At 40.6% G+C, this 27,585-nt stretch overlaps 1 protein-coding gene across 1 annotated transcript in view; it reads right to left on the bottom strand.

The window, feature by feature from the left end:
- The window catches only part of APBB2 (amyloid beta precursor protein binding family B member 2), a 381,693-nt gene that overhangs the window by 177,766 nt on the left and 176,342 nt on the right, over window positions 1–27,585 (bottom strand). Inside the window, 2 exon segments of the mRNA XM_032593000.1 lie at window positions 10,700–11,515; window positions 22,305–22,373. Of these exon segments, the coding sequence (XP_032448891.1) occupies window positions 10,700–11,515; window positions 22,305–22,323 (835 nt within the window). The 5' untranslated portion in view covers window positions 22,324–22,373.

The following is a 27,585-nucleotide window of genomic DNA, read 5'->3' as shown; positions in this document are numbered from 1 at the left end:
AGGTAGAAGCAGATAAGAGAATCCAGCTGCCTTCAATTAAGCCATACAGGAGATTTTCAAATAAATAAAACAATATCACTCTTCTCACTAAATTGCTGTTGGCTTTGAAAAAACTGGTTGGTTTCACAAAACGTATTCTATTTTGTTAAATAATGACTTTGCTATTCTTTTTTAAGTGAATAACTTTTAAAACATAATCTCCATTAAAATCTTTAATACCATAAGTATTGAGAGATATAATCTACATGAAAAAAAAGATCTTTGGGGCTCTCAATTTCTCGAAATGTAAAGGGGTCTTTGAGACCAAAAAAGTTTGAGGACACTGCCTTAGAGTAATCTCTTCTGTTTTCTTCCAGGTTCTTTTTTTTTTTTTTTTTTTACTGTGTCCACCACTTCTTTTCCTCCCTGAACCCCATTTATCTTTCAATTCTGTTCTTTTCTCTCCATGCAGAAACGCCTTATCTGGAACTTCACAACCCTTATCTGTTCTCCATACTTGGCAAAACTCTACCTGGTATCCCCTTCCTTCTGCAGCCTGCAGTCCAGTCTTACCTCTCAAACTGTGGTCAAGCACTAGCAATATCACTTGAAAGAGGTCGTTACAAATGTAGAATATCCACAATTAAAAATTTTCTTTAAAACATGCAGAATCTCAGGCGCCAGCCCAGACCTACTGAATTAGAATCTGCATTTCAACAAGATCCCCAGGAGATCTTCCTACATACTCACATTTGAAAAGCCGAGGATTTAAAAAAACAAAAATCAAAAAACAAAAGCAAAGCAAAGCAGAGGATTTATGCATCGCCCTAATTATTGTGAATTTCCTGGAAGTAATTCATTACCTTAAATTTGTTATACTGCTAGTAAGGAGTGCACTTGTTGTGATGAGCACCAGGTGCTGGATGGAAGTGTTGAATCATTGTATTATATACTTGGAATTAATATTATACTATATGTTAACTAACCAGGATTTAAATAAAAATTTTAAAAAATACAATTTACTTTTTATAACATTCACTGAAACACGCACACCTGTTGTACGAACTCTGGGAATTAACAGAACAACAAAAGTAAAACAGACTATATCCTGAAGAAGCTTCCCACCTCACAGCAAAGATAAGATAATAATGATGATGATAGCTAACATTTCAAAACACGCTTTCTGTGGGCCTGGCTTGTGCCAAGGGCTTTATGTAACAATCTAATGAGATAGGTTCTACTATTATTATTCCCACTTTAGGGATAAGAAAGCTGCGGCTCAGAGGTTAAGTAAGTGATTAAGTGGGATGAGCTAGGATATATTCCTCTAACACCCAGGAAGTGATGAATGCCAGGATATGGATGAAGAGATTTAAAAGAATCTTGAGGAAGCAGGCTATGAGTTCTCTGAGGGAAAGATTATGTCTCAATCTGGGATTCACCCAGAGCAATAGCTCAGTTCCTTGCATGTGTAGGAACTCAGTAGGCATTCACTGGACTGAAAGTATGTTAAGTGGAGTTAACCTATCAACCTGACTAAGGGTATCCTAAAAATCAACCACCTAGATTTTACAAATCCAATAATCCTTAACTCCGTTGAAGATATAATAGACCTGAGGTGAAAATGCTTCTCTCTGATATATTATATATGGAGTCCCTTCTCTGACTCAGGGCTGTTGCTCTGTTAACACACAGAAGAAAAGTCATCAGGGGACAGAGGGATAAGACATGAACTAAAAAGGTGACAGCCACCTGGAAATCCTGAAAGAAGCTGATGCTTGTTCTGGGTAAAGAAATGAAGGGCAGGAGGTCATGGAATGTCTCCCTTGTCCACGGTGAGCAAGGGATCAAAGGAAATGTTGGTCAGAGGTCTCCCCAAAGGACACACACTTGGAACAAATACAGAAGAGCAAAGTAAGAACTGGAGAGTCTGTCCATGTCTGAGAAGCGCTCCCGGAGACTTCCATCATCAGGTCTCTTCCCATGTCCAGCCCCTGAACTTCCCTTGCTATACCTCCCATCAGTCCCTACCCAACGATTTGGAGTTGGGGTCATCTCCACTCTCTCACTTTCTGACAACTCCACGTGGAGCTATGACCACATTTTCTTTAGAACATTCCAAGAAAAGGTTCTGTGGTTCTATTAATACTACTCTACATGCCTATTAGGGATTAAATATGCTTTCATGAGCCAGCCATCTTGTAGACCTTATATAACCTTCACCATACACTATCATTTGTATGAGAAAAAGTGTCCTGGCAACAAACAAGCCATTTACAGGATGGAGATCCACCCTTATCATATTTCAGATGTACCAATTCAGTTCAATGTGAAGACTTCTTCAAATAACACTGAGGGAGAACAATCAACTAACAATGTCCCTAACGATACTAAGCAAGAATGCTTTCCACGATTAAATTCAATCATATTCAAGAGAAAAATCTCTGGAAAGTTAAACAAAAAGAAAACATGAAAGCTCAAACAACAAGTATCACCTCCCCTCTTAGGTACCAAGAGAAATGCTTCGGAGTGGGGGGTCACCCCGTTCTCTTGCTTTCTGACCATTCCGTGTGGACTGCTGACCACATACGATTTTCTAACAGTCAAATGACTTGACTTTTCCAGTGAAGTGTTTGAATATGAAGATCTTATTTCACTGTTTTGCATCTAAGGGTTTTAATAATAGGGAAATACAGTATATAAATTATAAGGGTAATCATTAACTACCTTCACATTTACGAGAGCAAACTGCGTACATTAACTGGGTCAGACGTGAGGCACAAAATTTATGAACCACCCACATCCTAGCTTTTGAAAAGCTAATGTTTCCCCTCCTCTAACCAGATTAACAGATGGAGAACACTGAGAAGTCATCTAAAGACGTCTTTGGAAATTTCAAGCATGTTTTGCTTAACAGTTCATGTCACACTTTGTAATTCTAGCAGAAGGCATGGTACTGACACCAGAATGACTATGATCCCAGGACGTTGCTTCTATGGCACCAGCATGCAGCCCTACCTGGCAAGACCAACATTCCGCTAGTTAATTCTACCTTAATAGTTTCATGTGTATGTGGCAGCTGAGTCCACTGACACATACAGCCGGGGTCCCCAAGTCCAGTGCCTCAAGCTAGGAAGGACAGGACCCATCTCAACGGCTGCCACTGACTGTTGCCTCTTGGGCATTTGAGCCCAGTGTTGTGAGATTCCTGCATTTATAAGAAAAATGAGAAACCCATGTTTTTAAGTAATGAAAGCTCCCAATTTCTAGGCACTGGCTTCTAATTCAAAGTTTTCTAAAACATTGTTTACAGGACAAAACCTGTCTGAGGGTTGTCTGTACATTCTCCAGCACTGCCCATCTGTGACTTCTGAAGATTTCATGGCATCCTATTACCTTTGCATTGTCTTAAAGTCGTATCTTTTTCTATTATATTCTGCATAGCTCCCACGAAGATCCTGTGTGTTTGGGGAGCAATGTCTCTCAAATGCAGGTAAGAAAAACATGGCTATTACCAATATCCCTGTCTGTTCTTAGGCTTTGATCCAAAGGAATAATTCCATCTCCATATGCCACATTCCCTGAACTGTCCTACCCTCAGAGCTCAGCCACATTGCTAAATTTGAAGCTGAACTATGTCTTTGTCGTGTTTTCCTGTCCTTTCCACACTTATTCCCTGTCTCAGTTGGTTTTATGATTTCAGATTCCCCAGGGTCAGTTCCACACATAGGTTTCCTTATCTCTACAGTAAAGAATTTGGACGAAGGAACCCCAAACCATCTTGAGGTCCCCCTGGCAGCACAGTTTGATCACTTATCAGTTCTCACAATACCTGCAAATGTAAGATCTCCTTCTTGCAAAATCTGAACATGATAATTCCTGCAAATATCCTCACATCTCCTCTGTGCTGCATGTATTAAAAAATTACCTGTGAAGATATCTGTACTGGTGTTGAGTAGTTCCCCCTTCCCCCTCCCCCGCAATCCATACCCTCTCAGAACCTCAGCATGTGACCTTATTTGAAAATAACCTTTGCAGATATAATCAGTCTAAGGTAAGATCATACTGGATTAGGGAGGGCCCTAAACCCAATGACTGGTGTCCTAAGAAGAAGGCCATGGGAAGACGTAGGCACAGACTGCAGTACCACAGCTATAAGCCAAAGAATTCCAAGCTCTGCCAGGAACCGTGGGAAGCTTGGGAGAGGCAAGAAGGGACCTTCAGAAGGAGCCCTCAAAAGCAGCCTGACCTGCTGACACTTTGATTCTGGACTTTTAAAACCATGAGAATAAATTTCTGTTGTTTTAAGCCACCAAGTATGTGGCAATTTGTTAATTTGTTACACCAGCCCTAAGAAACTAATAAAACATCTAAACATCTTTTCTTTTTTGCTTATAAATTTAGGCTGCCTAGGATCTGGGCAGGGCCTGATCTGGGATAGGCTGTATCTCTTTACGCTTGCTGAGGTACTGACATATACAAGATGAAACAAAGAACACACAGACACATGTAAAAGGCACTCTTCATATGGTGAGGGCTGCGACCATGGGGATGAGAAACTATATGGGAGCTATTTGCACTCACGGACTGGTTCTAACTTATTTCGAGGTCTCAGGCACCTATCAGAACACAGAAGAGGTTGCTAAAAACTGTGGGGCACCTGGGTGGCTGAGTCGGTTGAGCATCTGACTTCAGCTCAGGTCACGATCTCACTGTTCTCGAGTTTGAGCCTCATCGGGCTCTCTGCTGTCAGTGTGGAGCCTGCTTTAGATCCTCTATCCACCCCCCCTCCTACCGCACCCCTCCCCGGCCTCTCAAAAATAAATAAATATTTTTAAAAAATGGTCGGTATGGGGCGCCTGGGTGGCGCAGTCGGTTGGGCGTCCGACTTCAGCCAGGTTTCTGACTCGCAGACACATGGACTCAGATATGAGCAATGTTTGTGGTAGACTGAGTGACTGGCCCCAATACTCCATCCCTCCCAGGAGCTTAGAATATAAATAAGAATCAGCCTATCCGGGTACTCTTCACAATGATGGTTTACAAGCTGTGCTTACTTTTTCTGTTTCTGTAGATGTGCTCATTGATAAAACAAACCTCAGAGAGCATACATGTTTATCATCCAGCTCCAGCTATCCACGCAGCAAACAGATAACATTCGTGCAGCCTTTTACTATGTGTTACGTTCTCTTTGAAGAGGTTCACATCCACACGTCATGAGGAGCTGGCTCCTGCTTTCACAGGACTCTATGTCTAAACGGAAAGTTTCAAGTAAGGTTACAAACTCTTCAGGGGAACATGATAAAAGAAATCTGAAAACATGTCTCCGGTGTATGGAGAAAGGGCTTTCAATAACTCAGAGGGACTTGAAAGGTTTCACACAGGAGACAACATTTGAACTAAATCTCTGTTGTTTGTAAGAATGGAAAGACCCTCTAAAATACAATTTTCCATTTCCCAGATTCTCAAGATGACTACTCCACACATATCCAGTTTAAGAAGATTAAATCTCATATATTCAGGCTCTGGAGGTCACATACCTACGTCTCAAGACTGTGGTTGGTACAGTGGAAAAACACTGGATGCTGTGTCTGAAGACGTTGATTCAAGTCCCGTCATGGCCACCTGAGTATGAAAAAGTGCCACGAACAAGGTTCTATGGGCACATGGTAGGCCCAGAGGATTTCCCTGTGCCTTTCCTAATAACTGGTTTTTCAGCCTCACCTATTACGAGGCAACATCATCAATTAAGTTATAAAATATGTACCTAACATCAAAATCAGACATAGATTAAGCTGTAACACCAAATGATTTACTGAATAAATCAGGGCCATTTCGGGATATGAGGATGGTGTCCGGCTTTATTCAGTTAATCATTACTGATTTACTAAGTTCACCTGCTGTATTTCGGGCACTGACAATACAAATGCAAAGATGAAGACAAACCAATCCCCGCCCTTAGGGTGCAGAAAGTTCTAAGCAAAATCAGAGTCCAAAACATAGGTAATTCATAATTAAGGAAGAAGCAAATTTTTATATTCCATTGCTAAAGTGGTAATGGTAATCGCTAATAATAATAAACACTAATATTTATTAAACTCTTGCAGTATGCCAGATATTGTTCTAAGAATCATTTGAAAATGCTATTACTTAATGCTCATGGTTGGTGTAAGCCTGACCCTGCTATCACCCCCACTTTACACATGAAAGTCTATGTGAACTGCCTGTCTGTAACCAAGCTGGGATGAAATTTTCAGTGAGGAGTTAATGAAGCATTAGGCCCAAGGTCCCACCATCTAGAGTTTGTTTTCTCCGTGTATATCCTGCCTTTGCACACATTAGTAACAAACCATCTTTTGGCATGGCTATTCCACAAGATCCACCTAGTTTCATACTCTGTATCTTCAATTTTATTAAGCCCGAATTAGACCTAAGTTAAATGTTGGTATCAAGTTACTGAAACCTGTACCAAACTGGATCAAAATGTCATATATTTCAAAACTGTTCATGAAACAAACATAAAACACCAGGTAACTACACACAATATGACCAGCCTGTATTTATCTGAGTCATCCTACTTACCTGGGACCATGGACGAAAATGTATTTCTGGCAAAATGCTAATGGTTACAAATTCTCACCTTCAAGTATCAAAATGATGCAACCCTTTCTTTTAGAATGGGAGTCAAGGCATGCTTTTGAACTTTTGTAAACTCCTATGAAACTCAGTAATATCGCAGATGCTTTTCTTTTTCCTAATAGGCTCTTGTTTTCTCAGAGGACAGACTCCACAGGAGGAATAAAGGAGCAACATATTGTATACATGATTGATCACGTAAAAAAAAAAAAAAAAAAGTTACTAAAATGCCGGAGGGAGCAATTCAGAAAGAAAGAGAAACAGAAAGTAGTCAATTTCTGGGTTAGGCAGTGCACTTTACTTTATAAATAGGAGTCTAACTTGGAAAAGGATGCCCCTAAGAGGCAGAAATGAGTCTGTTCTCTTTTTCTAGGCTCCCCAAAGCACAGTCTACAATCCAAAGATACTTGTGTCATGATTTAGTCACAAAACACACACCACTGTGATGAGTATTTACTTAACACACAGCAGATGAGCAGATACATATACTTGGCAACTAGTATCTTACAAAATATTTGCTCTTATTTCTTCTTTCCTTTGAATAGTATTTGTGTTTGTTACATACAAAAACATGTATATATTATACGAGACATATATAAGGAACACTGAATTTACCATTGTCAGTGAAACAGACAATGTTTAATTTAAAACTGATTGTGATCACGGTAAACACTATGTTTCACTGGACAGATGGAATCATAAGAAATACAAATTCTGAAAAATCGCTTATTTTATTTTACTCACTAATTTATGCAGTGCTCACTACCTGAAACTCAGATCATGAAGTAAAGAGGTTTCTTTTCAGTAGAAGTTCACAACTGGCTATGAGGAAATTCCAAAAGTATTCCCGCAAACTATTGATACTAATGCTTGGAGACAATGCACCATGCTGAACTCTGTGCAGAGACCCCAAAGTGACCATATGTTGAACCATGGCACGCTTTTGGTTCCAGCATGTTTTTAAAAAACTCAATCTCGCTGCTTTAGAGTCGCAACACATTCTTTTGAGCATATTTGATTCAAAATGTCTATCCTTAGCCGCTCATTAGGGGCATCACCATATTATCAATCTTCCTTTAACATTTGAAGGTCTTGGGAAGCCTGGTGGCTCAGTGGTTGAGCAACCAACTCTTGATTTCGGCTCAGGTCATGATCCCAGGGTTGTGGAATCGAGCCTCAAGACGGGCTCCAGGCTGGGCACGAAGCCTGTTTTTAAGATTCTCTCCCTCTCCCTCTGCCCCTCTCTTGCTCACATGTGCACACGTGCGCACGCTCATTCGCTCTCGAAAAAAAAATTTTTTGAAGGCCTTCAAAACTGACTTTAAGAGAGAAAAATGAATGTATCCCCTCACTGTGTCAGAAAGCTCTAACCAAGTTTACACTATGTGCCAAGCACTGCAATGGGCTCTACACAGAAACACAACAGAAAGTAATGCCAGGACCTGAGCAGATGAGCGGTGAGCAGAGGGGACCCCAGAAAGGTTTCCTGGAGAGAGTCAGCGCAGATGGAACAGAGTGCGCGTGTTCAGCTTGAATTTCGTGAGCTCCACAGGCCCTCGCTGACACCAGCACTCAACAGAGTGGACAGAAATTATTTCTGTGGACAGAAATAATCCAAATACTCAGCAGTGAGGGAATCATTAAATAAACCACTGGAAGGGGCGCCTGGGTGGCGCAGTCGGTTAAGCGTCCGACTTCAGCCAGGTCACGATCTCGCGGTCCGTGAGTTCGAGCCCCGCGTCAGGCTCTGGGCTGATGGCTCGGAGCCTGGAGCCTGTTTCCGATTATGTGTCTCCCTCTCTCTCTGCCCCTCCCCCGTTCATGCTCTGTCTCTCTCTGTCCCAAAAATAAATAAAAAACGTTGAAAAAAAAATTAAAAAAAAAAAAAATAAACCACTGGAGCTTGAATATGGTGGAATAGCACGCCCAACACTTTAAAAATCTGAGGTAGAAAAATGGTATGTCCTCACATACATGACTCTACAAAATATATACCTAAGAGGAAAAAGCAAACCATTCATAAAACTGCCTAATGTAAGTAATTTTTTTCTGGTTTTAACTTTTTATTATGAGAATTTTAAAGACACAAAATTAGAGAGAACAGGATAATAAACCCTTATGTACCAATCTTTAACATTTATCAGCTTATGGTCAATTCTGTTTCTTCTTTTTATCCCTACCTCAATTATTTTGGAGAAAATCCCATACACAATATGATTTATATTAGTTTATATTACATCATAGCATACTATTGTATGTTAGGATATATCTTTTAAAGATCTTTAAAAATATCATTATCATAAAATATGGGTAAATTTTAAAATTTATTATAAATGTGGGTATATGCCTAAAGTGCTTTCTGAAAGGAAATACTTAAAAAGATGGTGGCCATCGCTGGAGAAAGGGTCTAGAGTGAGGAACCGTGGAGACTTTACTGTTCATTTAATACCATTAACACTTAACATTTGCCTACAACAGAAAGTGCCGTGCCTGGAAGAGCAGCAGAAAGGCCGCCGAGGCGGGAGGAAGTCCATGAGGCCTTATTGGCGCCACTGAAAACAGGAAGTGGAGTTTGGATAGGAGATACTCAAGGAGTCCTTTATGTAGATTCAAACACTAGCAGGTGACAGTGTCTATCGGCGATAGGATATGAATCCTCTCAATGGGTAAAAAGTAATAGCTGTGAACTCAGTAACATTACCAGACATAATTATGCTTCCAGTAATGTGCAGGTCCAGACATTCAGGAGACGAAATGGACTCATCTCAACCTCCCTACTGCCATATCCAGCTACAGCAGGCTCATGAAATCCATCATTTAAAGCACTGCAATTTTAAAGGGCACTTCAAAAACACTTTTTTTTAAAACAAGTTAATGTCTTCACTGTCTCCTTCTCTTTTCCTTATCTACAGTCCTTGTAATTTCTGTGCCTTATAGGTTGCAAAAATGTTATTTCCTTCCGTGGTGGCACTATCTGTTATATTTACAGCACGTTAAGGTAATCTTGGAACCCACTAGGATAGTTGCCGGGCTGCAGGGTTATGTTAGAGAAATAAGCCTTTGTGAGTGCTTATTTATATTGAATTTAGCTCCAACAAAGTGCTCCACGTGTTGTTGTTGTTTTTAATGTTTTATTTATTTTTGAGAGAGAGTGTGCGAGCAGGGCAGGGGCAGAGAGAGAGAGGGAACAGAGGATCCGTGCTGACAGCAGAGAGCCTGATGTGGGGCTTGAACTCATGAACCATGAGTTCACGGCCTAAGCCAAAGTCAGATGCTTAATCAACTGAGAGCCTCCAGATGCCCCACATGTTTTAATCTTAAAATCAGTGTAATGGGGAAGCTATGAGAAGATGATGGAAAGTAGCTGGCTTTTAGAACCCTGTTCATTTCTGTCCCAACTGTGACTCTCTGACAAACCCTAAGATGTTACAGATATAGACAAAAGTCAAGAAAGACTGGTCTCAATTAGACTAGCTCAAATCCTGAACTTCTGAATATCTAAAAACAACAGCAACAAACACCACCACCTTCTTACTTTAAAACATCACATGAACAAAGCTAATAAAATATTTCCCAGTAAAGGTCAAAGGGAAATGTCTACAATGAATAGGCTTTTAAATTTTTTAAACTTCTAACTTTTCATTAGTTCGAGCTTAAATAAGTTCCAAGAACTTTCAAATAGTTGGTTTTTATAATCAGGTTATACGCTGTCCCCTGCAACTGCATTTCTTTTATTATTTTGCTTAACAAAACCCAGCATTTCTAGACAGCACATAGAAATAGTTCATCTAAGCACAGGCGGTATGATTTCTAAACAGATGATGTTTTACTATACTTAACACCAAGGACCCATTTCTCTTACAAAAATGCTTACCAGGTCAAACAACTTACGTAAGAACTGAAATGAAACCATTGAGAAATCTAGCAATATTTTGCACACCAACTGCCTAATTTTACCCCAAGAGGCTGATATTCTTTTCTGCCCGCAAATGACTTTTCTCGGTCTGACTAGAGATTAATTCCATCAACAACTGAAAACACCAAAAGAAAGTGTCACCACAGCCTGTACCCTTCCCGGCGGTACCTGTTTCATCCGGGGAACTGGGTGAGGCGCTGTCCTGGGACAGTGTCGTCCAGCTGGACTCCTCATCGCTCGGTGCCAGGTTCTGGATCCGGTGCAGGGCGCAGTCGGTTTTGGCCCCCGTTTTGGGATGATCTTTCTTGGTCTCTGGGCTGGATGACACGGTGGCCACTTGACCGTCTTCGGGGCTGAACTGGGCTTTGTTTGGTTTCTGTGGGAGTGCTTCGCCATTCCCGATGACGGTGGAGGCCTGGTCCTGGCCCGGCTGGGGCTTCTCTTCCACACCCCCGTGCTCGTTGCCTAAGTTCTGCTCTAATTCTCTGGTTGAGGTTTCCAGGTCTGCATAGTAATTTAGGAAGCTCTTGGTTCTCCTGGGTTGGGAGGGTAAAATTTCACAGCCTGAGGAATCGCGTGGGTGGGGCTCTTTGCCCTCTAACTTCTCAGAAGTTATGTTGATGACTGCAGTGGGGCTGACATTTTTGTTGGGGTCCTGCTGCCCTTGTTCTGCAGCCTTCCGGAGCTGGTTCTCGCCATTTTTCACCAGCTTGATGTTGGCAGAGCCGTTTCCCAGCAGAGGCTGTGCAGCTGGGTCGGAGAGGCCCATTGCCACCTGGATGTTAGTTAGTGCATATTTTTTCCTGCATTTGGGGGGTGTGCTGTTCTTGGTTTCCGTGTGTTTTATTTCAGCATTCAACAGTTCATTGTGGGAGGAACGGAGATTAAGGGTATTTGGTGGTGTGGCTGGACTGTTCCGATTCGTGATGTCTGTGGTTCCGCTGCTGGCCATAAACACTGCCAAAGTGTCTACACCTGAGTCAGCTAGAAAAAAAGAAAACTAGTCATTAGCTGCCTGGCAGGATTAAACTGCTTAGCATACAGAGTGAGCAGACATTTTTATATAAAAAATTGAAAGAATTAATGCTTCCATTGCATACCTCCTTATAGAATTGACTCATTTTCCTCTTTATTTTCACTGTTCACTCATACATTAAATAGGAACAAATAAAAGCCTTACTGTAGACACACGAAATCCAATTTATAGAAAAGCTGAGAGGTCAGAGGGTCCAAATTTTACTTAGAATCTGCCTCTTGAATTCATATAAAAGCATTTTCTGCCGGTGACTGGTCTTCATTTTTCGCAACCTTAAAAATCACGCCCTTCTAAACATTTACACCGCATTTCTATTCTGCAGTTCCCTTGGGCAACAACAACAAAAAAAGTTGCTGAAAAATCCTCTGGGGCTCCAGCTTGCTTAGTTAACTTGAAAGGTTAGTTCAATGATGTACCCATACATCTAAGGTAATTTTTCTCAACCATGTTTAGAAATTGTGTTCTGGATGCCTGGAAAAATCAAATCTCCGTTGTAGTTTGCTAATATCTTTGTGAATATTTTTGACCTGGGCTTAGGGTTTGTACTAAACAGAAATTTTGGAGAAATGGCCCAGTTGCTGGAGAATGTACACACACATAAAACTATTACTAATAAGGTAGCGTTGAGCCCTTGGCTACTGATGCGTTAGAGCTCCCAAAGGAGTCTGAATATATTCCACTGAATTAAAACACAGACTCAGCTGTTTGCAGTCACCATGTGCCCTTGCAGGACTCCTAGGAAACTACCTGACAGTTGCATTTATCTCAAATATTGTTCATACCATCTGTGATTTATTCCATGTGTCTCTTGCTAGGAAGAAAGAAAGGCTTCTCAGACTGGAAGGGAATAAAATTCATCATCAAGAATTCCTAAGGTTTCACGTTTCTCAGTCTATGAAGAATGACTCCCTTCTTATCTGATCCTTTGTCCTCCACAGAGACCTCAGTGACTTTACACCAGCAGATGAACCAAAGCAACAGCTCTGGTTCATGGGGTTACAGAAAGGAGCTTTTGTTTTTTAAAGATTAGATTCTTAGTGATGTTTTATTGCTTATAAGCTAGAAACACAGAGGCCAGCCGAGAAGGGAAAAGTGGAAACACAGAAGAGAAACAGACGAAAAAGACAGAATCCAGGTGACAAGAGGAAGGACCACAGCGGATGTGAGAGTCAGCCTTGGCCAAGACAAGAGATACTTCTTCACATGAGAAGGAAGGAAAGGGAGTAAGGATGGGGACAGGCCCATATACTATTGCAGTGACATAAAACCGAGGAAAAGCAAAACTGACAGCCTCAATTTTCTCTGTGAAAGTAAAGTCTTCCCCTGAGGGGAAGCAGGGTAGGGGACATAAGGAGAGAAACAGAGTCCAGAAAAGTCACGTGGGAGAAACACAGAGTTGGTGACTTTCTAAAAGAAATTTGAGGTTTGATGGCATAAGAACAGACACGCAGATCAATGGAACAGACCAGAGAGCCCAGAAATAAACCCATGCATCTATGGTCAATTAACTTATGACAAAGGAGCCAAGAATAAGCAATTGGGAAAGGACAGTCTCTTCAATACAATGGTGTTGGGAAAACTGGACGGCCACATGCAAAAGAATGAACCTGGACCATGACCTTATCCCATACACAAACATTAACTCAAACTGGATTAAAGACTTGAACCTAAAACCATAAAACTCCTAGAAGAAAACAGGCAGTAAGCTCCTTGACATGGGTCTTGGCAATGGTTTTTTGGATTTGACACCAAAAGTGAAGCAACAAAAACAAAAATAAACAAGTGGGACTATATCAACCCCCAAATCTTCTGCACAACAAAGGAAACCATCAACAAAATGAAAAGGCAACCTAGAGAATGGGAGGGAAAAACAAAGAAACAGTCACAGTGGGGGATGTGATCAAGGTGACAGGAGTGGGGAAGTGAGCAGATGAGGAATGCTCTCTGGGTGTGGCCCAGAGAGGGCAGGGAATAGAGTTGGGAAGAGGGTGGAGAGCTGGGAGGAAAAGGCGGAGGAATCAGAGATCTTCAAAAGGTCAGGGAACAGGAGTCACAGGAACAAGGAAATGTTCTCAACCCCAGCCGCACGCAACCCTTGGGGAGCTTTTAAAACATACAGAAGGCTAGGGGCACTTGGGTGGCTCAGTTGGTTGAGCACCTGACTCTGGAGTTCTTCTCAGGTCATGATCTCACAGTTTATGGGATCGAGCTCTGCATGGGGCTCTGCACTGACCGCGTAGAGCCTGCTCGGGATTCTTTCTCCCTCTCTCCCTGCCCCTCCCCCAGTCTTGTGCTCATGTGTGTGTGCAACTCTCACCTCTCTCTCACACAATAAACAAACAAACAAACAAACTTTGTTAAAAAAAGACTAAGCCCACCCCTAAAGACACCCTCAAAGGCCGTGATTCAATCAGTCTGGGAATGGGCACAGTGGGGATAATAAAATGTTCTCTGGGTGACTCCAATGTATGGCCAAGGCTTAGAACCACTGGAACAAGGAAGTGAGAGGCTTGGAAGAAAAAGATGACATATATCCAAGTTAATGATTTCAGAGGCACTTGGAACACTCTGGTCACACCCGCCACGTTCCTTGTCCTTGCACACATTCTCGGCATCCTTCCCTCCTGTCTGGAAAAACTCTACTTTACCTTTAAGATTCAAGGTAGCTATCACCTATTTGTGAAGCATCTTCTTGCTCCTCCAGGCAGATTCAAGGGCTCCTTCTCCTACACTCCCAAACCTCATCAACTTGTCTCTATATAGCATCATCCACCCTGCTTTAGACTTCCAGCAACCAGAACAGCAGTGTAGTACACAGTAGGTACTTATTAGAAGTTTATGGAATCATCGAATAAAATGAAAAAAAAACAAAACAAAACAAAACAAAAAAACAACCAAGTGTTTTGTTAACATCTCAAGAAACGTTTACATTAGAAGCCTATCTTTACTCAAGCTTTTATCCCATGTAACAGCTAAGCATGATTTAAAATAAAATCTTTTAGGGGCACCTGGGCAGCTCTGTCACTTAAGTGTCCAACTCTTGATTTCAGCTCAGGTCATGATCTCACAGTTGGTGAGATCAAGCCCCGTGTCGGGCTCTGTGCTGACAGTGCAGAGCCTGCTTGGGATTCTGTCTCCCTCTCTCTGACCCTCCCCTGCTCACTCCCTATCTCGCTCTCAAAATAAATGAATGAATAAATGAATGAATGAATCTTAAAATAAAATATTTCAATATTCTATCCAGACCAACTTATTTTGCTCCTCAGTCTTGGCTCAAGAAAATTCGTGCTCAATTCTGCTGTAACTCTCTAAAGAAGAAAAGGCTATTTAGAGTCAAAAGTCTGTTTTGTGACCCAGAACAGACTGGTATACTTCTCTGCCAGACATGATTTCTCATCAGCTGTCATCCTACTAGCTCAAAGTTGTACGTGCTTTGGTCTGAACAGCATTCAGGCCCAGCTGAGGCTCTCGTGCACACGGCACAGCGCTCTGGTCACCACTGTGACCCCCGGTACCTATTTCCGGGCCTTCCTCTGTTTCCTCTCTTCCTCATATTTACCACCTGCATCAGTAGTAACAATGAACAGAAGAGAATCACGTATGATGGGAAACAGCAACACGATAGTAATATACATGTTAAAAATTATGGAGAGGGGCGCCTGGGTGGCGCAGTCGGTTAAGCGTCCGACTTCAGCCAGGTCACGATCTCGCGGTCCGTGAGTTCGAGCCCCGCGTCAGGCTCTGGGCTGATGGCTCAGAGCCTGGAGCCTGTTTCCGATTCTGTGTCTCCCTCTCTCTCTGCCCCTCCCCCGTTCATGCTCTGTCTCTCTCTGTCCCAAAAATAAATAAACTTTAAAAAAAAAAAATTATGGAGAAAAACTAGCGCTCTGTGGATATAAACGGGAAAAGATGACTATGTTCCTCTTCTATCCTAGGACCACTCTCTCACACCTACCTTTTGCTCCATCTGTTCTACATGTAGGACATTTTAGCCTGCTTTATTTTTCTCAATAATACTGTATTGAGATTCAAAAGTCAGTGCCATTCAAGGCACTTCCATTTATCTTTGCCTGATTTTACTATAGATTCGAGATCAAAAACTAATTTGTCTAATATTCCCTTTAATTTGGGGGGGGGGGTGGTGTGTGGACGGAGTTAAATCCACCAACACATGGGCTAGGCCCTAAGTGAGGATTCAAGACATTGCTACTCCACATTTTCCAGACTGGAAACACTGAAACAGCCCTCCATGAGTTTCTTACCTACTGAATTCTGCCAATTTTCCTGGAGTGTTTCTCCAGGAAATCGGGTTTCCCCTTCCCACCTCCTCCACACCTGCTTTCAGGCCTTCATCATAACTTATCAGTTCCTTCTAAATCTCTAAGCATAACGGCTCTGCAGTCTACTCTGACACATTTTGCCCTGTATCATTCTAAGAACAAACTGATCACATAGCCCTCCTGCTTAAAAACATCTACTGGCTCCCTACTGTTCAAATTCAGCTCACTCTACACAAGCCACCTCAAATTCTCCTATGCTGGTCTCAAATCTTCCCTTCCAGTCCCATCTCTTGCCACTGCACCTCCCCCTGTTTTCTACACCACAGCCACAATCTACCTTCCTGACAATGCCAACCCCTTCTCAAGTTCCCCCTCTGCACAGAGTCTGTTTCCTCTGCCCTGGAATGTTCTTTGTCCTCCTCTCTCCTACCCCCACCCTAGACCCCCGCCTGAAAGCTCCTTTATAAATCCTTCAAAACACGGCTCCTTTAGCCTTTCTCTGATTCCTATGCACAATGATGGCTGCCCTCCCTCTGTGCTAGCGATGTAACAGGCTGTTCGTATCAGTACTTCTATTCTATACTGTAAATGTCAACTGAGATGTCTATCTCTCCTTCTAAACTGTAAGTTCCCTGAGGGTGGTGACTGTTTTGTTCATTTTTTAGGATAGTTTTATTGAGATATAATTTACATGTCACAAAGCTCACTTTTAATGTACAATTCAGGGGTGTTTAGCAAATTCACAGAGTTGTACATACATCACTACAATCTAATGGCAGAATTCTGTTATCAGCCCAAAAAGAAACCCTCCACTCAGCAGTCACCCTCTATTCCTTCACCCCCCCGCCCCGCCCCAGCCAACCACTAATCTACTTTCTGTCCTTATAGCCTTGCCTCTTCTAGACAGTTCACATAAACAGAATCATATGACACGTGGTCTTTTGTGACTGGCTTTCCTCACTTAGCGTGTCGGGTTCATCCATGTTGTAGTATGTATCACTGCTTTATTCCTTTTTATGGCCAAATCATAATCCATTGTATCAACAGACCACATTTCATTTATCTATTTACCAGTTAACGAACATTTGGGTTGTTTCTACATTTTAGCTGTTACAAATAATGCTGCTACAAACATTCATGTGCAAGCTTTTGTGTGAACATATGTTTTTAATTCTTCTGGGTGTACATTCAGGAGCATAACGGCCAATTATATTTATATTATATTGCTGGTTATATAATGAAATACACTTGACCTTTGAGGATTTGTAGACTGCTGTCCAAAGTAGCTGCACCAGTTTACATTCCCATCAGCAGTGTATGAAGGTTCCAATTTCTCCACAACCTCCCCAACACTCATTTTTGTGTCTTTCTTAAGATGGCCATCCAAGTAGGTATGAAGTGGCACCTCACTGTCGTTTTGCTTTGCATCTCCCTTTCATTTTTAAATTTTCCAAACCTCCAGTACCTTTCGCAAAACTGGCATGTAAGAGTACTCAATAAATGTCTGATTCATTAACCCATTCACCCATTCGTTAACTAAATATCCACGGAGCATCTGCTATGTGCAAGTTGCTCTTCTCAAGGCCACGAACATTACAGTGCACGACATAAGCAAAATGAATGAGGACTGGATAAGCAAATGCCAGTAACCCTGAGACTCTTCAGTACAGAAGTGGTTCTGCTTCTCCTGGATTTCTGGTGGTTGGACGGGGCCCCAAGACTTTGCCATCACTTCTACATCTATTCATCATGCTGTTATGAAGCTCCACGTCAATTCAGGAGGATCATTTCCTATTCTAGAGCTAGGTGTAAGCTGAGTTCAGAGTGTGACAAGAGCTAATATTATTACTGCCATCGCTCTGCATCCACATGGAGAAACATCTGTTATAGACTGGCATGGATGTCTCCTTATCTGGTACCAGCCCCACAATTTTTCTTGGGGAATCAACCTTTCTACATGCTAATTCCTTCATTAAACAGAACTTCTGGTGTGCATGACCATGCAGTAGATACGGTTCTAACTACTAAGGTTACAGCAGCGAGCAAACCTGACAAAATAAAAACACCTACTTTCATGCAGCTTAGGTCCTACGGGTTCAGCCCACGTGTTTCAGGCAGAGATAACGCTGCCCCATACTTCGTGGAGGGCACGGCCCAGGCCCAGCCAGTCAGAGTAGCAAATCCCCATGGCTATGGTGACTGGCTCAAGGAAAAGCATGCGACCCACACAAAGCTAATCCTAAGACTGTTGCCGGAATGATCAGAGGAGGGGTGCTCTTTTTCTTGAACTGGAAGATATAAGTCTAGAACTTCAAGGGGTCACCGTGAAGAGGCAAACTGAGTTAGCATGAACTTAACAAATGAGCAAGCAGATCCGTAAGATGGAGAGAAAGGGGGAAGCTCTAACGACAGTGTTGGAATCCCTAAAACGAGACATACTTGAAACATGATGCCTCTAGACTTCTCGGGAATTAAAATCAATCGATTGGAGTGTGCGTGCTTAAACCACTTTAAACTGGCCTTCTCCTTTTAGGAATTCAAAAAAAAAACCACCTTAGTTAATTAACAGAGTATTTTTTATGAGACCTAAAAAAAATTAGGTAAGCCAGCGTTACTCAAATTCCACGATTAACAAAGCTTTCCTGAACCCCAGAGTCACAAAGATCCCAGCACGGAGATGTAACCCCATAACTTGGATGACGTCCTAATTCAAACTCATACTGGAATCTGTACTTAAGCCTACCCACTCTGCTTTCTCTTTTCTGAGACCTCTAAGCATCTGTCAAAGAAAAATTTTGTCAGTAATGACAGGAAACTCCTCTCCGTAACCTGCCGCTCTCCCTCTGCTCCCATGACACGCTTATAAAATTGGAAATTGACAAATGGACCCCAGGAAACCCAATGTTGGCCCTGCTCTTCAGTGAAACTTCACAGCTTCCTCATCTTTCTGCTACACAATTTTATTTCCACTGAGGAGTTAACAGCAATACTTCTACCCTGAGGAATGTTGCCTTTTGAACTAGACTTCTAAGTAGTAAGGAAATGAAATAACTCAGATTTTTTTTTCTTTTAGGAAGGAGAGGCAAAATAAAGCTGGTTTCCTGAAATTACTCATGAAAGTAAACTCCCAATGTGACAAAAATGATAAGAACCTCTCTATGAACAAAAGAGGTAAAGGTTATATGAGGAGGCAGCTTGGGTCATGGAGGCAGGGAGATCACAGGATTAGAACCTTGGAAGTTTCTAAAGCCAAAGGAGCAGCTTCCTACAGCTGATTCACAGGGCAGCTTCCCCGGGCTCCTAGGATAAAAGGAAGATTTCAACAGCCAGGTATTACCCACCTAAAAGTTTCCCATGCCCACTCAACTTAATTGCCTGAGGACTCACTTCGTTAAAAATCCCCAGTGGAACTGAGGAGACTCAAGAGAGATGTACCAGATACTTTTCTTCAAGAAACTCAGTCAGGGGTGCCTGGGTAGCTCAGTCGGTTGAGCAACGGACTTCAGCTCAGGTCATGATCTCATGGCTCATGGGTTTGAGACCCACGTCGGGCTCTGTGCTGACAGCTCGGAGCCTGGTGCCTGCTTCGGATTCTGTGTCTCCCTCTGTCTCCGCCCCTCCCCAACTTGTGCTCTGTCTCTCTCTCTCTCTCTCTCTCTCTCTCTCTCTCTCTCAAAAATAAACATTAAAAAAATTTTTTTTTAAAAGTCAGAATAGGCAATGAGAAGATAAAGTTATTAAACAGACTCACAATGGCTAAAGTAGGCAGAGAGACGTATGAGAAAAAGGTATTTGCACAGGAAAGAGGTTAAAGGAAGGTACTCCCCAAAACAATCACAGCTAAGCTGGGTCTTAAACAGTAGGTAGGAGTCCGGCAGTGGATCAAGGTGAGAAAGGCACTGCAGATGAGGGAAAACCTGGCATTCCAATATCACCACTGGCAAATGTGAAGATTAGTCATTTTGGAAACACAAATCAGAATGTGTGTATTCAAATAAGAATTATGACCTTCAAAGCAGCCACACTGAGACAGTATATGCTTATCCCAAGGATATTTTTCCTTCTCAATTTCTAAGCCATTTTCATTGTTTAGAAAAGCCTCAACGTCTTTGGAAGATTAATGAATGTATTTTGTAAATATAGCTCTAGACTTTTATAACCAACTCCGATGAATGTGGTCAATGATCACGCTTAGGAATACTGGTTTAGGTGGGAAAAAGCAGGTGAGTGATAAAGTAATGACCCAGGAACTGAAAAGCTGGGCCTCAAGTCAATTCCAACAGGGAGCATGATACAATGGCAGACTCCTTGACTATGCTGCCAGCTGAGACCTCCTGGGAAGGGACTCCTGAGTTGAATCTTGAAGGTTCAACAGGGATTCTTCCAGGCAGATAATGGCATATGTTCTGGGGTATATTTATTTTTTAAAAGGTTCCTTGTTGGGGCACCTGGGTGGCTCAGTCCGTTAAGCATCCGACTTCGGCTCAGGTCACAATCTCACGGTTCGTGGAATCGAGCCTGTGTTGGGCTCTGCGCTGGCAGTGTGAAACCTGCTCGGATTCTCTCTCCCTTTCTCTCTCTCTGTACCCCTCCCCCTATTTGTGCACGCTCTCTCTCAAAATAAATAAACATTAAAAAAAAAAAAAAAAAGATTCCCTCTAGTCATAGCTCCCAGGAGTCAGGAAATGGGATGGAAGGCTACCTTGTCCCAGTTATTGGTACAGATCTTCCCAAATTAGCTGCCATCTGAATTTTCAAGTAAAAAAATGACTGGAATCTATACTCCACTGAAATAAGAACACTGCTTTCCTTGTAAAATGTGTCGCATCCTATACCAATGCATGATAGTAGTAGCTGTCATTAAAAAACCGTGCTGGGTAACAGGGTCATTATCTCTTATATAATTACCGATGAATAAAAGCAATTTGAGTACCATTAGGAAGAATGAATACACTAGCATAATAAAATATAAGTGACAATTAGAAATTCCTAGAAGTTATTTGATTAGTTTACTTCCATTTAGAAGAAAACACATCATTTTATATACTTGCTAGCTTTGTTCTTACAGTTTCCATACTGAGCCTATGTTGCAATGCATTAAAAGATTTTAAATATTGAAGAAGTCCTAGAAGGATCATTCTCAACAATTTAAACTGTATTTTTTTAAAAGGACACATGTATTTGCCATGATTTTCCAAAATTAATATGCCTATTCAAACATGTATTTACCAGAAAATCTACTCCCTGCCCCTAAATTATCACAGTGTGATTAGACGGCCTCTAAAAATTAGCTCTGAGTTCCTAATTTTCCTGTGTGAATTTAGGTTTTTGACTGTTTTGTATAAAAAGGATACTACCTGTCACTCATACACCTCTACTGAGCTTAGTGTTTATTCTATTATGTTTTATTTTAGTTCTCTGTTGAAACAGAACATGCAGTGTTATGTAAGAGAGAAAACAGCTCGGATGTACATAAGGAGTTTAACTACAGAACTGAGGGACTTTAATAGCTATTTGTCAATAATTTAAATCTACTTACTTAAAAACTCAGAATTTACAGAGTGGTTTGTATCCTAACAAATATGGATTCTGTCAGATTCATCTTTCACTTGCAATCCTATCCTATGTTTAATTCAAACTGTTATCGAGAGGCATCTGGGTGGCTCAGTCGGTTAAGCGTCCGACTTCGGCTCAGGTCATGATCTCACAGTTTGTGGGTTTGAGCCCTGCATTGGGCTCTGTGCTGACAGCTCAGAACCTGGAGCCTGCTTCAGATTTTGTGTCTCCCTCTCTCTGCTCTCCCCTGCTTGTGCTCTGTCTCTCTCTCTCTCTCTCTCAAAAATAAACAAACACACACACAAAAAAAAGACAAAATGTTATCGGAATTGCTTCTTCCTTATTATACTACCGTGAGGCTAAGAATGAAATCCCACACCACACTGTGTGTGGACTAGCATCCGTCATGACACAAAGAAACGGATATACAATAAAATTATGGTGGTTTTCTTAAGGACTGAATTGAATTAGCATAGATCTAGGAGAATACTGAATCGGGGAGCTCTATTCTAGACAAACCCAACAATGGCCAAGATGCTGTTTATGGAGACTCACCACCGACACTTCATTGTTCATACGTAACTGTTCACAGGCTATCAAGTACAATGCTAGATGGCAAAATTTGACATAGTTTTAGTTTCCTGTTATAATCAACTAAAATATTTTTACATTATGCTATTACTAGAGTCATGCAATTATTACACGAATACAGGTAGGTCCAATTGATTCTTCTATCTTATTTTAAAGATCCACTTTTCCACTACGTGAGTGAACAATAAAAAGCAAACGTCATTTTAGCAAACCATGTTTAACATCAAAACAACTGTCTATCATAGATATTTGTTAAAATTTTAATATTCAACTGCTTCTCTGCATTGAAAAACGTGAAAGTGTGTCTGACCTGGAAGTACTTCTGACATGGATCACTGGACGCCAGCAGTGGAGCAGGAAATAGGTTATAATTTGAAATCTGAAAAGAGGGATCATTTGAGAAATTAAAACCCAAATAACAAAGCATAAAAGAAAAAAAGCATAGCATTGAAAATTCTTCCAAAAGCTGTCAAAAATGTTAATTTTTGGCAGATAATATGAAAATTTGTGTTTATTTATAGTTGATCACAACACATTTGACTGAAATTTGAATTTCTGCTTAACCACATTTTCCGTGAACATTTCTTGAGATTTTTTTTTCCATGCCAGGCTAGAGTTATCATCTATCTATCTATCTATCTATCTATCTACATGTCTCAACTTTCCAATGCTTTTTCTCATTAAAAACACACAATTCAGAAGGCAGTAAGGAAAAAACTAGTACATTTCACCACATAAGAATCTAAACATTCTGTTTGGGAATAAAAAATGACTATAAACACAACAGAGACAAAAAAAAAAAACCTGAAAAAAAAATAATACTATGACTAAAAGGGCTAATTTCGTTTATACAGAAAGATCACCTTGAAATTATTAAGAAAAACATAAACAAGCCTATAGGAAAATAAGCAAAGGACAGGACAAGTCCCCAGAGAAACACAAATATCCAATGAACACATAAATAACTAACCTCACTCAAAAGTAAAGAAAATGCACGTTTAAATAACAAGGACTCATTGGTTTTCCTCTACTGGCCTACAAAGATTAACAAGCTTGATAACACATAACCTGAAACAACAACACTGGAAAAAGGAATTTTCAAAACTTGCCAATGGGATTAAAATCCAGCAAAACTTTTTGAAGGGCCATTTAGAAATATCTGAGCAAATTTAAAATGCATGGACCCCACTGTACAGCAACTGCATTTCTGAGAATTTATTTTACAGATAAACTTACATGGACTCTTGTTCTAAAAGCAAAAGATCAGTAACTAACTGTTCTTCAGTGGACATCTGGTTCATTAAATTATGATACATCCGTACAACAGAGTACCGTGCCGCTATTAGGAAAAACAAAGTGGATCGACATGAACGGATATGAAAGGGTCTCAAGAAATATCACTATGAGATGAATAACATGTGCAGCAGGGCAAAATCGCATTTGAGTAAAAATCTGAAAAGCATATACATATATATATGCAAGTAAATACATACATACATACACACATTACACACACACACACACACACACACACACACACACACACACAAGCATCTACACAGAAAATTTCTTAAAGGAATAAAAAAAGAACTAGACACAGTGGTAAACTGCCAGTTTACCAAATTAGATACATAATAAGGAAAACTGAAAACAGACTTTGTTTTCAATGAGCTGCTATCAGGAATATCACTTGGAATGATAATCTATTATATTAATTCAAATGAAGATACTGTAAGATTCCATTTATATACAGTACAAAAACAGGAAAAACTTATCTATGTCAGGACAGTGGTTCACCCTGGAGGGCAGGAAAAAGGGAGAAGCAGGAGGGCAGCCTCTGGAACGTTATGATACTAAGCGCTGTTTCTTGATCTGGATAATGGAAGCTCACCAAGCTCTACCCTCACGTGCAAAATTCTGTATGCTCATTATAGTTCTGCGAGATGTTTCGTGAAAAAGTCAAATGCTGGCGGTTTTCTAAAGCATTATTCAAATTGTACAACTTTATATTGTGAAGACTAAAGTCTATTCTAACCTTTCCAAACTAGTAACCTTTAATGGGCATTACCCCCAACTTTATGATTCAGATAATGACCTGACAACTTGGTCTACTGACCCACAATACATTTTTAATTATATTTCCACATATTGTGTGTAAGGCTCATTACTCTAGTATAATTAAAAGGGTGGGTTTATTTTAAATTGTCCTGAAACAGCAAAACATGCTGCCTTTATGTACCTTTGCTTTTGTCTTATGCCTTTCTCAGCTCCTGAAAAGTATTTTACAATTTTCTTTTTTAAGTTTTTGTCTTCAGTGCACCTTAAGTTATAAGTAGAGACAGATGTGAAGTGACAGCTATTTTAAGAAAATGAATATCAATAAACAGAGAGAAAGCTAAGAAGAGGCATACTTAGAGGAGTAAAAAGGCTTGAACAAACGCTAAGAATCTGCATACTTTTCAGTGCATCTGATCTTTAAAATAAAAAAAAATATTCCTTCTTCCCAACTTGAAACAAACTCCAACTTCTATAAAGGTATGAACTGACATTCAGATAATCACTCCATATTTTAAATGGTCCTATGCTATTATTATCTGACCAACATTTCTTCCATACGTGCATGGGTTATGCTAGGAGCAGGGGATACTTCAGTGACGAAAACACCATTCCCCACTCTCATGGAACTTATAGACAGACCAGTCAGGAAGATGGACATTAATCACAAAATTATTCATATCGGTGTATAAGAAAAAGAATATTAGACTGGAGAATCAGGATACAGTTACCCGAGAAAGTATAATTTAAGTTGCAATTTGAGGACTAAACAGGATTTAGCTGAGTAAACATTATACACCTACCACATGCAAGGCATTCCCTGGCCCCAGGAATACACAAACATGCAGAGTTTCCCTGGGCATTTATATCCTTGATGAATAAACCTAAACTAGTAACGGTTTCCAGTGACTTTGCGGAATGGGCTAATTCTGCATAAAGAATAACTTGAGAAATATAAAAGCACTCAAGTATGTTTTTTTTTTTTAAATTTTTTTAAATTTTTATTTATTTTTGAGAGAAAGAGTGAGACTGGGGGAGGGGCAGAGAGAGAGAGGGAGACATAGAATTCAAAGCAGGCTCCAGGCTCCGTGCTGCCAGCACAAGAGCCTGACGTGGGGCTCGAACTCACAGACTGTGAGATCATGACTTGAGGCGAAGTCTGCTGCTTAACTGACTGAGCCACCCACGCACCCCAAGTATGGTTTTAAGAATAATCTGTAGCTGTGCTGTCCAACATGGTAGCCACTAGAAGCAACAGAAGTTAGTAACACTGGAAAGGTGACTAGTGCATCTAAGGGATGCCTAATTTTATTTAATTATAATTAATTTAAATCTAAACTTAGAAATTGACACTTGATTCTTCAAGGAAACTTCTTGGGTAGGTGAATCTACTTTTTCAACAATATATTTTATGAAATCTAATACAGATCGAGTATTTCTACTGAAATTCTGCATCCCGGTTGAGTACTAGAAATGTAAAACACACTGATTTTGAAGACTTGGCATGAAAAAAAGTAAAATATCTCACTAGTAATTTTAAAATATTGATTACATGTCGAAATGATATTTTGCATATCCTGAATTAAATAAAACATATTGTTAAAATTAATTTTGCCCTTATTCGTTACTTATTAAAATTTTTTAAACGTATGTTTATTTTTGAGAGAGAGAGAGAGAGAAAGAGAGAGAATGCAAGGGAGACGCAGAATCCGAACCAGGCTTCAGGCTCTGAGCTGTCAACACAGAGCCCGACGAAGGGCTCAGAACCACAAACTGCGAGATCATGACCTGAGCAGAACTTGGATGCTTAACCGACTGAGCCACCCAGGCGCCCCTTGCCCTTTTTTTTTTTTTTTTTTTTTTTTTGGAATTGTGGTTACTAGAGAATTTCGAATTACATATATGGCTCACATTACTTTTCTGTTGGAGAAGCACTGATCTAGGGAATGCAGACAGAGTTTGAGACAATGCCCTAATCAAAATATTATTTACCTTTTCCATAAAAGCAAAGACAGGCAGAAATGTCACCTCAGCTGTAAAGCGAGGGAAGGTCTGCTAGCGTTCAGAACAAGTGTCTCTGCTTCCACAAAATCACATACTGAGTTCAAAGACACCAGAGACCTGCGTAGGCCACTACAAGCTCCACGTTAAGAATACAGCTGTGATTTTATTTTTTTATTTAAGTTTATTTATTTGAGAGAGAGAGGGAGTGAGCACAAGAGGGGGAGGGGCAGAGAAAGGGAGAGACAGAATCCCAAGCAGGTTCCTTCTGCACTGCCAGTGCAGGACCCAATGCGGGGCTTGAACTCGTGAACCGTGGGATCACAACCTGAGCCGAGATCAAGAGTCAGATGCCCAACCGACTGAGCCATCCAGGCGCCCCAATACAGCTGAGGTCTTAAAACGAAGCATAAAACTATGTAAGTGAAACAATCTAGTAACCAGAGTTTCCCTTTCAGCAGCGTTTTCACGTGTCCCATTAATGAAAATCCATAACACTCATATGCTTTGTGATAATGCCACGAAAGCCCAAAAAATGTCCAAGAGGACCACAGAAGAACGTCCCGAAGCAGAAATCATGGAAGCACTATTAAACAAATGAATAAGTATATAAGTTAAATACCCACTTGTATTTGGTTCAGTATGAGATTATATGTTTTCCCATGGGATATAAATAAATAAACTCAAATTTTTATATATACCTCACCTTTTCCTATCATAACAATCCAAACCTCAATGTCTTCATTTTTGTCAATATAATACGCCCCTGACCAAGAATGCCATCTCTCACACTAATCATGCCCTTAATGTGTTCCACTTGTGTTACTGGTTATTCTTTTTATTTGTGATACTGTGTTTGTAATTTAGAATAAAAACTTTTCCCCCTTATTTTTATTGTATATTTTATCTTTTCTTAATTACACACTGTACCTATCAGGTTTCAAGTCGGGAAGAGATGATACGATCAAATTGAATAATCTGAGGTGGGTTTAATTTAGGTACTATTCAAAAAAGGTCGGCAGGGTAGGAAAACCATAAGGGGTAATGCAGACTCCAGAAGCAGCAAGAGCAAGTTACCATCCTTGTTCTGAGGGATGAGAAAACTGTGGGCAGAGAGGGCACTGCCCAACACAACTACTATCTGCAATGGGGGAGTCCCAGCCAGCTTTCAGCAACCCTGAATAAAACTGGGATCTTTTCCTGCTCTCACTGCCTGATCTTTTTAACTATAAGGTTGAGAAACTATTCCCAAGTAAGCTAAAGTTATGTGTAATACTTCTTTTTCCAAGAAAAAAATGAAAACTTCCTTGTGTTCATCCATTTAGATACAGCTTAAGTATTGCATCCTTGATAAAATTTTCTTTGAACTACCTAATTGTTTTTTTTATGCTTATTTATTTATTTGGTGGGGGGCAGAGAGAGAGGGGGAGAATCCCAACCCAACCTCTAGAATAAAGTTCTTTTAACCCTTGACAATCTAATACCCAATTGATTCTAGAACCTCTCATTTACTTAAATCCTGCATTGCCTTCAAA

Source organism: Lynx canadensis, chromosome B1 (assembly GCF_007474595.2).
Source record: "Lynx canadensis isolate LIC74 chromosome B1, mLynCan4.pri.v2, whole genome shotgun sequence".
Classification (NCBI taxonomy): domain Eukaryota; kingdom Metazoa; phylum Chordata; class Mammalia; order Carnivora; family Felidae; genus Lynx; species Lynx canadensis.
This window is presented reverse-complemented; position numbering and strand designations above follow the sequence as displayed.